Source organism: Centrocercus urophasianus, unplaced genomic scaffold, assembly GCF_019232065.1.
Source record: "Centrocercus urophasianus isolate 14NV4802_14NV808 unplaced genomic scaffold, USGS_Curo_1.0 seq_9, whole genome shotgun sequence".
Classification (NCBI taxonomy): Eukaryota; Metazoa; Chordata; class Aves; order Galliformes; family Phasianidae; genus Centrocercus; species Centrocercus urophasianus.
In genome coordinates, this window is record NW_024885532.1 from 40,432,088 (window position 1) to 40,446,129 (window position 14,042).

Below are 14,042 nucleotides of genomic sequence, written 5' to 3' on the forward strand. Positions count from 1 at the left end.
GCAGAAGTACAACTAGTCAGATGGAGGCAGAAAGGTCTTTAGTGTGTTTGTATGTCTGCACTTCTGATGCATCAGGTACAGGCACAAAAGGACATGCCTTTTTGGATGACACATAATTCAACTGTGAGACTTACTGCCTCAGGTGGTCAGGAAGAGAAATACAAAGAACCTGAAAAATAGATTCTGCAAAGAATTCGAAGAAAAGTCCCTCAAAACTTGAGAAACCTCTAAACCAAAGCTAATTGATATCTTTGTGGAAAAAAACAATAAAATCAACGAGTTGAACCCATGATTTCTAAGAGAGAAGCTGCAAATGCTATTCAGAATATGAAGCTTAATATAAATATGCATTTGGTGACTGCAATATTCACAGCATGAGGTAATTTTGCATTGATGGATGGATGGATGATTAGAAATAAACCAGATGCCTGTATTAAAGTAAATCCTCCCATTCTTACTAAAGAGGAACAATACAAATATAGTAAAACCATGAATATCCATCACAACATAAACTCTCCTGCATTTTTTTGAACATTAATTGATCACTGCTGGCTACCAGATATTTGGTATGTTTTTTGGAGCATACTAGAGAAATCTCCCTCAACACATCACAAGCCTCTTCCCTGAGGAGTGACCTCCGATGCAGTAGTGGAAAACAGTGGAAATAAATGGCACTGAGATGTGAATTAATGATGTATCATGCCGTCAAATCTCTACAGCATGTATGAAGGATTTACTGTGCACCAAGTCCTGAAATGCAGTGTCAAAGTAGAAGGAATGAACATCCTTATTGAATACAGATTTTTAATATAAACTAATATAATCTGATACTTTTTTTTTTTTTTTTCAGGGAACAAACTTTGCTGTTATTAGAAACAGCAGAGAACATAGAATATGCATGAATATAAACAAAATTTATATATTCTAAGTGAACACGTCACATAAATACTGTAAATAGCAAAGCAGTTTCTGAAATCAATAACCTGCAGTCACAGGTTGCATAATGTGAGCCCTTTTCCAGAATAAATTCAATAAGCCAATAGCTCACATGCATGGCTCTTTTTTAAAATAGCTTCATAGAACATAAAGCTGGTGATAGAAAATCGTTGTTTTCCCTAGTGGAACTTTGTAGATAATTGAATTATTTATACTTGTATCATAGAAAGGCCTGGGCTGAAAAGGCTTACAACGATCAATTAATTCCAAGCCCCTGCTATGTGCAAGGTCACCAACCAGCAGACCAGGCTGCCCAGAGCCACATCCAGCCTGGCTTTGAATGCCTCCAGGCATGGGGCATCCACAGCCTCCTTGGGCGGCCTGTTCCAGTGCGTCACCACCCTCTGTGTGAAAAACTCTCTCCTAATATTTAACCTAAACCTCTCGTCTCAGTTTAAAACCATTTCCCCTTGTGCTGTCACTGTCCACCCTCATAAACAGCCATTCCTCCTCCCTTCAAGTACTGGAAGGCCACACTGAGGTCTCCCCACAGCCTTCTATTCTCCAAGCTAAACAAGCCCAGTTCCCTCAACCTTTCCTCATAGAAGAATGTATGAAGATGACTGAAGCTTCTGGGAACCTTCAGAAGTCTCTTGCATTTCTCCTGATAGGAAACTGATTAATTTGTTTTTTAATGTCTTCTCATTGCAAAGATAGTTTTCTGTTTTAGAAAACCAACAGGTGAAAACTTTATTAGTTAAATCGTATCAAGCATCAGTATAGGCATAACTTTTACAGCTGTGATGAAGAACACTGATGGGTTACTCTGGGAGCAACTGGCACAAAGATGGGTTAAGCTGTGAGAGCCAGGTTAGTGGGAGATCAGTCTCCAAGTACTTAAAAGCAACAACAGAAAACACTTGATTGAAGAAGGCTTTCTCAAACACTGTTCCTTTTAAGATAAACAGCAAAACCTCAGCTGAAAACCCTAGGAGTTTAAAACACCATACTTTCACAGAGTCACAGAATCATAGGGGTTGGGAGGGCCCTCTGGAGATCATTCAGTCCAACTTCTTTCCCTTTGTTTCTCCTCCTGCCTCTGCCCCCTTAAAGAGCTCTATATTAAGGGCTTCATATCATGACAACAAATATTCATGGAATTACAGCTTTTACTGCACAATGCTTAATTTCACAGAGAACAAGGATTCTGTATATTACTTCACCCTGAGGGGAGATTTAGACTGATTGTAAGGAGGCACAGGGTGAAGCTGAGGCGTTTACAGGGGCAGCCATCAGCAGGATAGCTGCTGTTAGGGACCAAAGGTCAGTACGGGCGGTGGCTGACAAGGCGTCAACGCACCCAACATGGCGGCCACGGCCAACCCCGCCCGAAGGACCAAACCCCCTGGCTCCCGCGCGTCCTCTCCTTCCGGCCGCTATCTATGGTTCGCCCCCGCCAGGCGCGCCGCAGCGCATGCGCAGTAGCGGGCCGGCCGGCTCCACATTGGCGGAAGGGCGCGGAGGAGCCGGTGGGAGATGGACGCTACCGGCGGGGAGGAGCTGGGTGAGCCGCGCCGTGCGCGCCGCCGGTGGGGGAGGCCGGCGGGCAGAGAGACGGCAGATCGCCGCGGGGCGGGGAGGGGAGCGACGTGAGGTGCGACCGGCCGACTTCTTTCCCCCTCCCTTGGTGGCGGAATGGTTCGGCCCACGGGGGGATGCGCTGCAGCGTTCAGCGCATCGTGGCGGGCGGGAGGAACCATCCCACCGGGGGGAGCGGTGCGCTGCGCCACTCCTTATGAGCGGTCCGGAGCCGGTTCTGCTCTGTGGGGACACCGGGAGGGGCTGAGGGGAGCGGGGCGAGGTCGGTGGGCCCGCGGGGGGCGGGTGGCGGCTTCGCTTCGCAAGGACCTCGCGGGAAGCTGCCTCCGGAGCTCGGGGAAGGGAGGGCAGAGGGGACCGATCCAGGGCTGGATGGAGGGCTGCAGCCTCAGGCGCAGCTGTGTGCCCCTGCCTCTGAAGGGTTCCTCCCGTCCCCTGCTGGTGACAAAAAACGGGAGGCGTGCTTCGAGTTTGGATTTCCCGAGGCTGATCCATCCTGCAGTGAGAGGCTGCGAAGTGACGGGGGAAGCTTCATTGCTTCAGTCAGCTGCTCAGATTTGCGGGCATGCCAGGGATTGTCAGACCTTCAGAAAGAGAATTATTATTATTATTATTATTTACGGGATTATCTGCTTAAGAATGTAGGTAAACTGGATTATCTTGATTAAACTTGAGATTTTTAAAAATTGCTGATTGGTCCTGTTATACATCTTTGTGTTTATTGATTGTGCAGTTTGGGAGTAAGTGCTGATCTGATTGAGGGTAGGAAGGCCCCACAGAGGGATCTGCACAGGCTGGATCAATGGGCTGAGGCCAGCTGTGTGAGCTTCAATGGGATCCAGTACTGGGTTCTGCACTTTGGTCACAACAACCCCTTGCAACGCTACAGGCTTGGGGCAGGGTGGCTGGGAAGCTGCACAGAGGGAAAGGATCTGGGGGAGCTGGTTGACAGCTGGTTGAATGCAAGTTAGCAGTGGCCCAGGTGGCCAAGAAGGCAGGTAGCATCCTGGCTTGTATCAGAAATAGTGCAGCTAGCTGGAGCAAGGAGGTGATGGTCCCCCTGTACTCAACACTGGTGAGGCTGCTCCACAAGTTTCGGGCCCCTCACTACGAGGGCCCTGGAGTGTGCCCATAGAAGGGCAGTGAAGCTGTGAAGGGTCTGGAACACAAGTGTTAGGAGGAACTGGGATTGTGTAGTCCGGAGAAGAGGAGGTTCAGGGGGAGACCTTATTGCTCTGTACAACTGCCTGAAAGGTTGTGGTGAGTTGGGTGTCACTCTCTTTTCCCCAGTAACAGCAATAGGATGAGAGGCAGTGGCCTCAAGTTGCACCAGAGGAGGTTCAGGTTGGATATTAGGACAAATTTCTTCTCTGCAAGAGCGGTGAGGTATTGGAACAGGCTGCCCAGGGAAGTGGTGGAGTCACCGTCCCTGGAGATGTTCAGTAACTGGAGATGAGGCACTGAGAGATGTGGTGTGTGGGCATGATGGGAGTGGGTTGTTGGTTGGGCTAGGTGAGCTTAGAGGTTTTCTCCAACCATAATGACTCTATGAGTTCTTAATAGCATTCAAGTTCTTACCCACGTGTCATCAGTTGACCGCATGTTAATCATGTAGAAATGTGCGCCTTGGTCTAGATAGTGCACTGGATTAATTAAGACTTCGCAAATAAATGTGTGATTGTCAACAGGGGTAAAAGAGCTTCTCTGCAAGAGCATAATAAGCTGTGAAGGGTTTTGTAACTTGTGTTTTGTTGTGTTCGTCTCCTGGATTTTGATGATTTTCATACAGAAGCAAACACTTCTTCCTGCTTACTCAGTGATGTTATTGACTTCTCAACATTTATTAATAGAAAAAATCGTACTGTAAAGCAGAATAAATTGACTTCTGAAATACAGTCTGTAATGGAGAGAAACGTGATGCAAAGTTATCTCCCTCTGCCCCAAATAATAATTAAAGTAGCCGCACTATGCATAGCACGCAGCAAAGAAAGCTAGCAAAATATAATATTAACTTTTATTCTGTAAATAATGTTACTATATAGCAATTTAAAAAAAAAAAGGTGCTTCTTTAACACGAGTTTTCCTTTTACATTTTAATTTTGGAAGACATTTTTCATTTTTTCTTTTTTTTTCTTTTCATTCCTCTTGCATCCAGTTGGAGTTATGGTAGTGAGAAATGGGCAGGGGTTGGCTGGTAAGGGGTTGAATGGGATTACCTCCCCCTGGAGCTAGAAAGGATTCACAAGCCATTCAATCCAGGCAGTTGTGCCCCGGGAACTGCTGCTCAGTAACCTCATGCTCTTTGAGAGCTTCTGTGGTGGCTGTGGGAGTGTATAACAGAGTAATGTGGTAGAGCTCAGGAGTCGGGCCCATGAGTCATTTGTGTTTATAGACAGTGCTGCACAGTTCACCTTCTGCAGAAAGTACTATGAAGGTTCTTCGTAGGCTGAAGATTAGGGTGTGGAGGAAAATACTTGTGGTTAAAAGCTTAACTGAGAGTTATATTGTGCATTGCTTACTGAACCAGTTGTGGATTCTGAGAAGAAATTACTGTTTTCTCTGTGACTAAATATTTTTTGAGAGCCCTGGCTCTGACTGCTGAAAGAGCTTCTCCATGACTTCAGGATGATAAATTTACATCTGTAAATTGAATGGAATGGCTGAGCAAGTGCCTCATCTTGTCTCACTGATGGCTGTTCCCTGGATGGTGGAGTGGTCCTGTGTTACGGACCAGGAGTGTATCTGCTGTGCGCAGACCCGGTTGTCAGTCTTGTCCCATATAGAAGCCACAGCCTGGTTATGTGACAGAGCCTGTGGGCTTGTGTGTAAGTTGTCAGTGTACCCCATGAGAAAATACAAGCTTCAAATCATACTTAGGCTAGTATATAGACTTAGTGCTTCTCTTCTGATTTTTGCTTTTATGCAGCAATCAAAACAAGAGCAAATTAAATTAAATAGAGCCTGCATCCCTGTAGCAGAGACAGTGAGTCACCTTCTGTTTATAATAAACATTTTGTGGGACTCTGAATCTCCTGCTGTGTTTCTGGCTGTGTTAGCAAGTTCTTGTGTAGGAGCTGTGAGTAAGTGATGAAGTATCTGTGAGATTCACTTTGATTAATGCTTTTGCCAGGCATATAATGGGTACATAGGTTGCTCTGAAAGTAATGCCTCCTATTTATTTCCTTGGAAACTACAACAGATACAAAGAGCTCAATGATACTGTTTGACAGAGCAAATTCTCAGCTACGAAACACTGGTTACCACATGAAATGTGTATTTTTGCCATTGATGAATGAGAGCCTACATGCTGCGCTCATAAAAATCTGCACCAGCAAAGATGATCCTCTGTTACCATTGCTGAAATGCACCACTCACTGCCTCTGACAGTGGCTGTGACCACAGTGCTCTCCATAAATATTCAGCAAGCATTGATGAATGTCAGTGGGTACCATCTTTTTCACACAAAAGCATCCAGTTGCACACCTTCCTCTGCACTTCCATGTCAGATACCATTCTGACACACTGCCCCTCTGCTGCCGTATGGTGCAGTGCTGTAACAGCAACATCCACTTCTTTTTCATGGGCTGACAGAATGTAATAGGAAGCATTACTTTCAGAGCATCCCTCATACACTGGAAGTGTTGCTCCAACAAGATCTGTCTTCTTTCATAAACAGAGTAAATCCAGCTGATACAAATGATGATAAGCTATATCCTATCCCTAAATCTTTTTTTACATGTCAAATCCAGTTCTCGCTGTTAGATCACGCTTCCCAAACCCTCAAGGGAAACAAAAACAAGCTGCTAAATTGATTTGCAAAGCAGGTTTTAGATAAGAATTTGCCCAGGGGGTGAACTTCTCTGAAGGAACAACAGGAGATTGTTTGACTGTGTTTTTCATATTTCTTTGTTTTTAACTTGGTTGGCAGCTGTGGAAACAGCTTCATCCTTTTGTTGCCCTTAATGATGGAGCTTCGTTTTGTCACTTGTGGTGCTGAGAGGTTCAGTTAGTTTTTGGAGTGTTAATGGCTTGAGCAATATAGAAAAACTAACTGAAGTTCTTAGTGAAAATGCATTTGCTTGCAGAACTTTCTAGCTAAGGGATTACTTGAGTGTGGTATAGATAGGCTTAGAATTAAGTACATTTAGTAACAGCTCAACAGTTTCTTTGGCAGTAAGTCTACAGAGATGCAGCCGAATTCTAGTGGTAGGAAGATGCATCGAACAGGAAATATTGGTCAGCACAATTTAAAAATGACATTTTAATCTCCTACTGTATAGTGAATGGTTGCCTAGTGGCTGAAGTTCCTCGGAGGTCTGAGGATGCAGGGTTGAGGTTTGTGTGATGTAGCATAGCATGAATCTGTCATGGTTTGTGACGGTTTGTTGTCAGTAGTAGTGCTGCTTGCAGAGCTTTTTGGCATCCTTTTGTGGATGTTTGCAGAAGAGTACAGAAACAACAGCGAATATTCTATATTTGCATGATATATAAGAGGTGAAGTTAGGCTGGATGAAATGCTTGGTCTAACAAGATTTTTGTAATAGTGTTTGAAAAGGGGTTTGTATTACATTTGAAAATTGTGTGGTTCTTTGGCTAGGTAGAAGCAAAGCATTCGTAGAGGTGAGCTGTCGTTCTGTGCTGTGTTGAATGTGATGCAAAATCACGGAATGCACACAATCCAGTTCCAGCCCCTTGCTGTGGGCTGACTGCTGCCCAGGGCTTGTTCCTGCCCTTCAGCACTTCCAGGGACAAAGCATCCACAACAGCTCTGCAAATACTGTTACTGAAGTGGATCTTCAATAGTGAATAAAGTTTGGATGCATTTGAGGCAGCTTGGTGGAACAGGAGCCTAAGGAAGACTGAGATGTATGTTGTACCGTATGCTTCATGAGGCAACAGGCTGCAGGGTTCACCTCCAGCTGAGGTTTGGCATGCTTGTGCTGTTCTTTGAGTTTAATGCCCTATTTATGCTTATTGGACCATGCAGGGGCCACTGAGATGATCAGAGGGCTGGAGCTCCTCTCCTATGAGGAAAGGTTGAGGGAACTGGGATTGTTTATCTTGGAGACCTCACTGTGGCCTTCCAGTACTTGAAGGGAGCATATAAACAGCAGGGGGAATGGCTGTTTATGAGGGTGGATAGTGATAGGACAAGGGGGAATAGTTTTAAATTGAGATGGGGGAGGTTTAGGTTAGATACGAGGAGGAAGTTTTTCATACAGAGGGTGGTGACACACTGGAACAGGTTGCCCAAGGAGGCTGTGGATGCCCCATCCCTGGAGGCACTCAAGGCCAGGCTGGATGTGGCTCTGGGCAGCCTGGTCTGGTGGCTGGTGACCCTGCACATAACAGAGGGGTTGAAACTAGGGGATCATTATGATCCTTTTCAACCCAGGCCATTCTAGGATTCTATGCTAGGAAGCACTCTAAGTTTTGATATTCCATGCTAAGGCTCTGGCAGTGACTATGTACTTCTCACAGACGGTCTCAGGCTAGGTCCATGTAGGCTGAGTACTTGCTCTTCTACTTTGTGGGTATGTATCAGCTTTGTGGGACAGATAAAGGTTATTTTTTTTTCACTGATGTGCTCTAGACCACATACTTGGATCCATTAGATTTGTGTAATATCCAAAATTAAATATCTGTGCAAGTATGGACTGGGCAGCTGGGACACAGATGCAGTACCCCCAACAGTGGAGATCTATTGTCAGAGCCATGCTGAGAAAGCTGCATGATCAAAAAATTACATTATGTCTTACCACTGTCACTGGTGGCTGATTCATTCATATATTGTAGCCCCAAGCTGTACACAAGTCATAGGATCAAGGAAGAACGTTGGGGAGAAAGAGGCAATTCAGGAACTTTGGAATGCCTGGTTCTGGGTGGAGAAGCTGCAGTCCTTTTTGGATGATCAGTCTTTCTGGAAAGCTGATGTCTGCATTCTGTAGATAAGAGAACATCCTTGTGCTTCCACGCATGCCAATCATAGAATCACCAAGGTTGGAAAAGACCTAAAAGATCACCCAGTCCAACCGTTCACCTATTCCCAATAGCTCCCACTAAACCATGTCCCTCAACACAACATCCAGTCTTTCCTTGAACACCCCTAGGGTCGGTGACTCCACCACCTCCCTGGGCAGTCCGTTCCAGTGCCTGACCACCCTTTCTGAAAAGTAATACTTCCTCATGTCCAGCCTGAATCTCCCCTGCCGTAGCTTGAAGCCATTCCCCCTGGTCCTATCACTAATGACACGAGAGAAGAGGCCGACCCCCAGCTCACCACAACCTCCCTTCAGGAAGTTATAGAGAGCAATGAGGTCTCCCCTGAGCCTCCTCTTCTCCAGGCTGAACATTCCCAGCTCCTTCAGCCTCTCCTCATATGGCCTGTGTTCCAGACCCCTCACCAGCTTTGTTGCCCTCCTTTGAACACGTTCCAGGGCCTCAATATCTTTTTTGCAGTGAGGGGCCCAAAACTGGACACAGTACTCGAGGTGCGGCCTCGCTATTGCTGAGTAAAGGGGAACAATCACCTCTCTGCTCCTGCTTGCAACACTGTTTCTGATGCAAGCCAGGATGCCATTGGCCTTCTTGGCCACCTGGGCACACTGTCGGCTCATGTTCAGCCGAGCATCAATCAATACCCCCAGGTCCATTTCCTCTACGCAGTCCTCCAGCCACACCGCCCCAAGCCTGTAGCGTCGCCTGGGGTTGTTGTGGCCGAAGTGCAGCACCCGGCATTTGGCCTTGTTGAAACTCATCCCATTGGCTTCAGCCCAGCTCTCCAGCCTGTCCAGATCCCTCTGTAGGGCCTCGCATGCCCCAGGCAGATCCACACTTCCAGCCAGTTTGGTGTCATCTGCGAATTTACTGAGGGTGCACTCAGTGCCCTCATCGAGGTCATCAATAAAGATATTGAAGAGGACAGGCCACAGCACCGACTAAATACAGGGAATTTAAGTGAATCAAGATTGTATATTTTGTCTGACCTGCATGTCTTCTATTTTGTAAATTCTTACATTCAAAAGTGCTTTACTTTTTGTCACGATCAATTGCTGAATGGGACAAATGAGTTCAGGACTCAAGACCAGCAGTAAGTCTGACAGGGAAATGGAGCAGAGTGTCTGCTGCAGACAAGTGATGAAGAGGTAGACGAAACTCTTTGAACAACTGGAAGGAGCCTTCTGCTTGCAAGTCCTGCTTATCCTGGGGAAGTTTGCCTTCCTAATGCCTTCTGGGGAGGCAATGTCACAGGGTCCAAAGAAATGAGGATTTTTCTGAACTGTTGTGTTTCTCAATAAAAGTTTTGATGCTGAAATCTTATTCTGCAGTAGTTTAAAAATAAAAAAAAAAGTTTGAATTAAATTATCAGTTATTGCAGATATTAGCATTTTGCTTTGTACGTTAGCCCACATGTTTTTGTGGAATCTAGTGAAATAATAATGACTTTTTAAAAAATACATGACCAAATAAACCGCAAAAACACATTTCTTTTTTTCTTAAGAGGGATCTGCTCTGAAGTAGTCCTTCAGTGAGCTACAGAACCTCTTCTCAGAAAAAGTTAATGATTAAGGAAAAAAACCCACAAGGCCAGGTTGGTCGGCATCCTGGGCTGCGTGATCTGTTGCCTGATTTAGTGGTTGGCAGCCCTGCCTGTGATGGGGGGTTTGAGCTAAATGATTTTTTGTCTCTTTCTACCCAAGCCATTCTGTGATGATTCTATGGTTGTTAGACTCAGTATTTCAAAATATGAATATATTCCTAGTTGCACACCTGCTGGGTAAAACCTCCAGAATTGGCACTTTGTTTGGGCTGATACTAGAGGGGAAGGACTTCTGTTCTAAAAGCAGAGTACGTGGATTTTGGTGAGCACTGTGAGCACAGCAGTAACTCAGCTCAGGGTGACAGGTCATGGTGTCCTACAGTACTGCTCAGCACAATGCACTGGCAATAGTGGGAAGGGACCTATTTGCTGACCCTTTTTTTGATCAATACAGATAGTACACACCACATAGAGTAAGGTGATTAAATCTATCTCAACTTGTATAATTGGAATATGGCCGAGTATAAATTTGATTTATGCTGTACTGTCCATTTAGATCTGACCTCTGATGCTGCATTCCCCTGCACTCTTCTTGTTTTTTTTTTTTTTTTTTTTTTTTTTTTTTTTTTTTTTTTTTTTTTTCTTTTTTCCAAGTGTCTTCAATATCAGCATTCATCTTCATTGACACTTAGTTCAGATGACTTGGTGCTGTCTTTAGATGAGGTTGATCTACAAGCTTTAATTTTAATTAGCTGGGTTTCAATGCGAGTCTGGATCAGGCCATGAGCAACCTGATCTGGCTGTGGTGTCCCTGTTCATTGTAGGGGAATTGGCCTAGATGGCCTTCAGAGTTCCCTTCCAGCTCCTAGGGTTCTATGATAAGCTGCCTTCTATCTTACTGGATATATAACACTTGTTTAATAGTTGTTTGAAGTTCCTATAGCTTGTGTTTGGCTTCAGTGCCCTGCTTTGGGGTTAGACTTAAGATTTAATAATGATATTTTTGAACAGCAGATTTCAGTGTATTCTGTATTTCCTACCAGGCTTTGTGCACGTATCTTGTTTTTACATCAAGTAGTGATTTTATTAGGTTGACCACAATAAGTCCCTAAATAAAGCTTGTACCTGGCTAGTGTGTTCTGCTGTGTGCTTTGGAAATGCCAGTCGTCCACCTCTTCTTTTAAATGCTTCTGCAGTGGCACTGGTGTCACACATCTGTTTGAGATCTGTTCAGCAGATCTTATGAATGGGTGCTGCAGATACTCTTTTTGCTCTTGGCAGGATTTGTTTTGCTTAACTGTAATCATTTAGAAATGGTTTAATCAGTGCGGAACTGGCAAAAGCTGCTAGCATTGCCTGAGAGGCAATTTTGTTCACTGCTGGCTGCTTGCTGTTTCTTAGTGCTGTTATTTAGCTGGATAGCAAGATTGCATATGTTGACTGCAGTGTCATTTTATGCTGCTTTAAGAAGATCTGGAAATGGCAGTTTGAGCATGTGGTTTAATTCAGTTATCTAGGTTCTCCTGACAGCGATGGGGGATATCTTCTAGCGTAGCTGTTGTACCAATCGCTTGTCTTGGGTGCAGGACTCGAAGGTGTCATGAGTAGGTCTGTGATGATACTATACTGGGAGTTGTTCACTCCCTCGAGGGTAGAGAGGCATTGCAGAGAGATCCTGATGAATTAGAGGGCTGGGCGACCAACCATGATGAGTTTAACAGGAGCAAGTGCGGAATTCTGCATCAAGGGTGGGACAGCCCTGGATCATGTCACATACAGACGTGGGGATGAGATGCTGTAGAGCAGCCCCAGGGAAAGGGATCTGGGGGTCTGATGGCAAGTTGGACGTGAGTCCAGCGTGCATCAGGTCCAGCACCGCTCTGCGCTGGTGCATCCTCACCTCCAGCACTGGCACTGGTTTGAGCACCACAATACAAGAAAGGTATGAGAGGGTTCAAATGAGGGTTACAGAGATGAGGGAGGATCTGGAGGACGAGGTATGTGAGGAGTGGCTGAGCTCAGCCCAGAGCAGAGCTGAGGGGAGGCCTGATGGCAGCTGCAGCTCCTCACAGGGAGCGGAGGGCAGCGCTGAGCTCTGCTCTGTGTGACAGCGACAGGGAACGGCATGGAGCTGTCAGGGGAGGACAGCTGGGGGTGAGGGAAAGGGTCTGCACCAGATGGCGGTGGACATGGAACAGCCTGCCCAGGGCTGTGGGCACAGCCCCGAGCTGCTGGAACTCAGGGGGCATTTGGACTGTGCTCTCAGACATTGGGTTTGGGTTTTGGGAGGTCCTGTGTGGAGCTGGGAGTTGGAGTTGATCCTTGGGTCCCTTCCAACTTGGGATATTCTGTGATGTGATCAGTGGTAGGATGGAATGACTGGATGGAGGTTACCCTTAGTTTGCCCTTGTAAGAGCTGGAGAGTAGGCTAAGTGCTTAATTGAAAATAGCTAACAGCACTCTCATCAATCAGTATCATCCTTTCCTAGCACTGGATGACCTTTCTTTTTAACCTGTATGTTGTATTAGCTTTTTAAAACTTATACACCATCATTGTTTTGATGGTACAAAGTTGTTTTTCTTGAAGCTGTAATGTTTGGCCATAAACCAGCCTACTTTTGAATAATGTGAATGTGTACCCCTTTAAAGTGAGACAGCATTTCTTCTGTAGATATGTGATGTAAATAACTATCTGCCCAAACCAGCTTTACACTTGATAACATAAAGAAATCTCACAGAATGGCAAATTAGTTGAAAATTGTCTTTTAATTCTAAACTGTACATTTCTTTCTAAGACTAAGTTTGTTTTAACTCTGTTGTTTAGACATGGAAGTAATGAAGCCTTTAATTGATGAACAACATTCAGATGTTTCTGATGAGGAGCGTGAAAGTAATTTCCTGCCAGTTGAGAAGCATTACCAACTTGATAGTGAAGAAGGCATTACGTATGTATCATTCTTAACTATCAGCTTGTTAAAAATTTGTTACCTCCAACTTTCTTTTCATAAGTAGCTTACGAAACTCTTAAGTGGTTTACTTGCAGCCACGCTATGGTTTTGCAGGTATACTTAAGGATTTTCATAGTTTTACAATAATCAGTGGATTGTGCAGAGGTTCTTTGTTCTTTGGAAGCTAACAGTATGTTGACTAAAATATTCCAAGGTGACCATAGTTAAGTGATTGGGCCTCTTGAAATCCAAACACTGTTTACAGTGGATTTGGATTGAATTAATTTTATAATAAAAAGCTTAAGATACATTGGAAATAGATTATTTGTTGATGTTTGAAGAACTTGTAAGTTCTGTTTTTGTTATTTCTTTTTTATTGAGTAAAGCTTTCATGGTCACAAATCACAGATTCTGACAGGTAATTGTTTTGAATGTTATCATTATAAAATAGCTTTGATCAAACCTTGAATCTTTCTGAGGCAAAATGACAATAAAAGTACACAGAAAATATCCTTATCAAGGTGGAAGAGGGACCTGGAGGTCAGACTTCTATGTCCCATTTGAAGGAACTTCTTTCTAGATATTGGTAAGAACATCCTTTGAATGTGCTAGACCACTTTAAAGTACTTAGAGGAAAGAGCTGGTTCACAGATCATCTTTATCAATGACCTAGACAGTGGGATTGAGTTAACCCTCAGCAAGTACGTTGATGATACAGAGCTGACAAGCAGAAGGAAGGGATGCCATCCAGAGGGATCTGGACAGGCTCTAACTGTGTGCCCATGTGAAACCAGTGAGGTTCAACAGCACCAAGGGCAAAGTGTTACGTTTGAGTTGGGGCAATGTGTGCAGACTGGGAGAGCTCATGGAGAGCAGCCGTGCAGAGGTGGAGGAGAACCTCGTGGTTGAAAAACTGGAGGGCCAGCTGTATCCAGAGCAGCATCAACAGTGTGATGGCCAGCAGGGTGAGGGTGGTGATTGTCCCCCCTCTACTCCGCACTCAGGAAGCCCCACATGGA

The 14,042-nt window shown here is 44.9% G+C and overlaps 1 protein-coding gene across 3 annotated transcripts in view; it reads left to right on the top strand.

The window, feature by feature from the left end:
- Positions 1-2,427: 2,427 nt before the first annotated feature.
- Positions 2,428-14,042, top strand: part of SLC36A4 (solute carrier family 36 member 4) — a 98,289-nt gene continuing 86,674 nt past the window's right edge. For all 3 annotated transcript variants that reach the window (XM_042839266.1, XM_042839268.1, XM_042839267.1), the window contains exons 1-2: positions 2,428-2,500; positions 12,900-13,020. In XM_042839266.1, the coding sequence (XP_042695200.1) occupies positions 2,473-2,500; positions 12,900-13,020 (149 nt within the window). In that variant the 5' untranslated portion in view covers positions 2,428-2,472. The remainder of the gene's footprint in view (positions 2,501-12,899; positions 13,021-14,042) is intronic.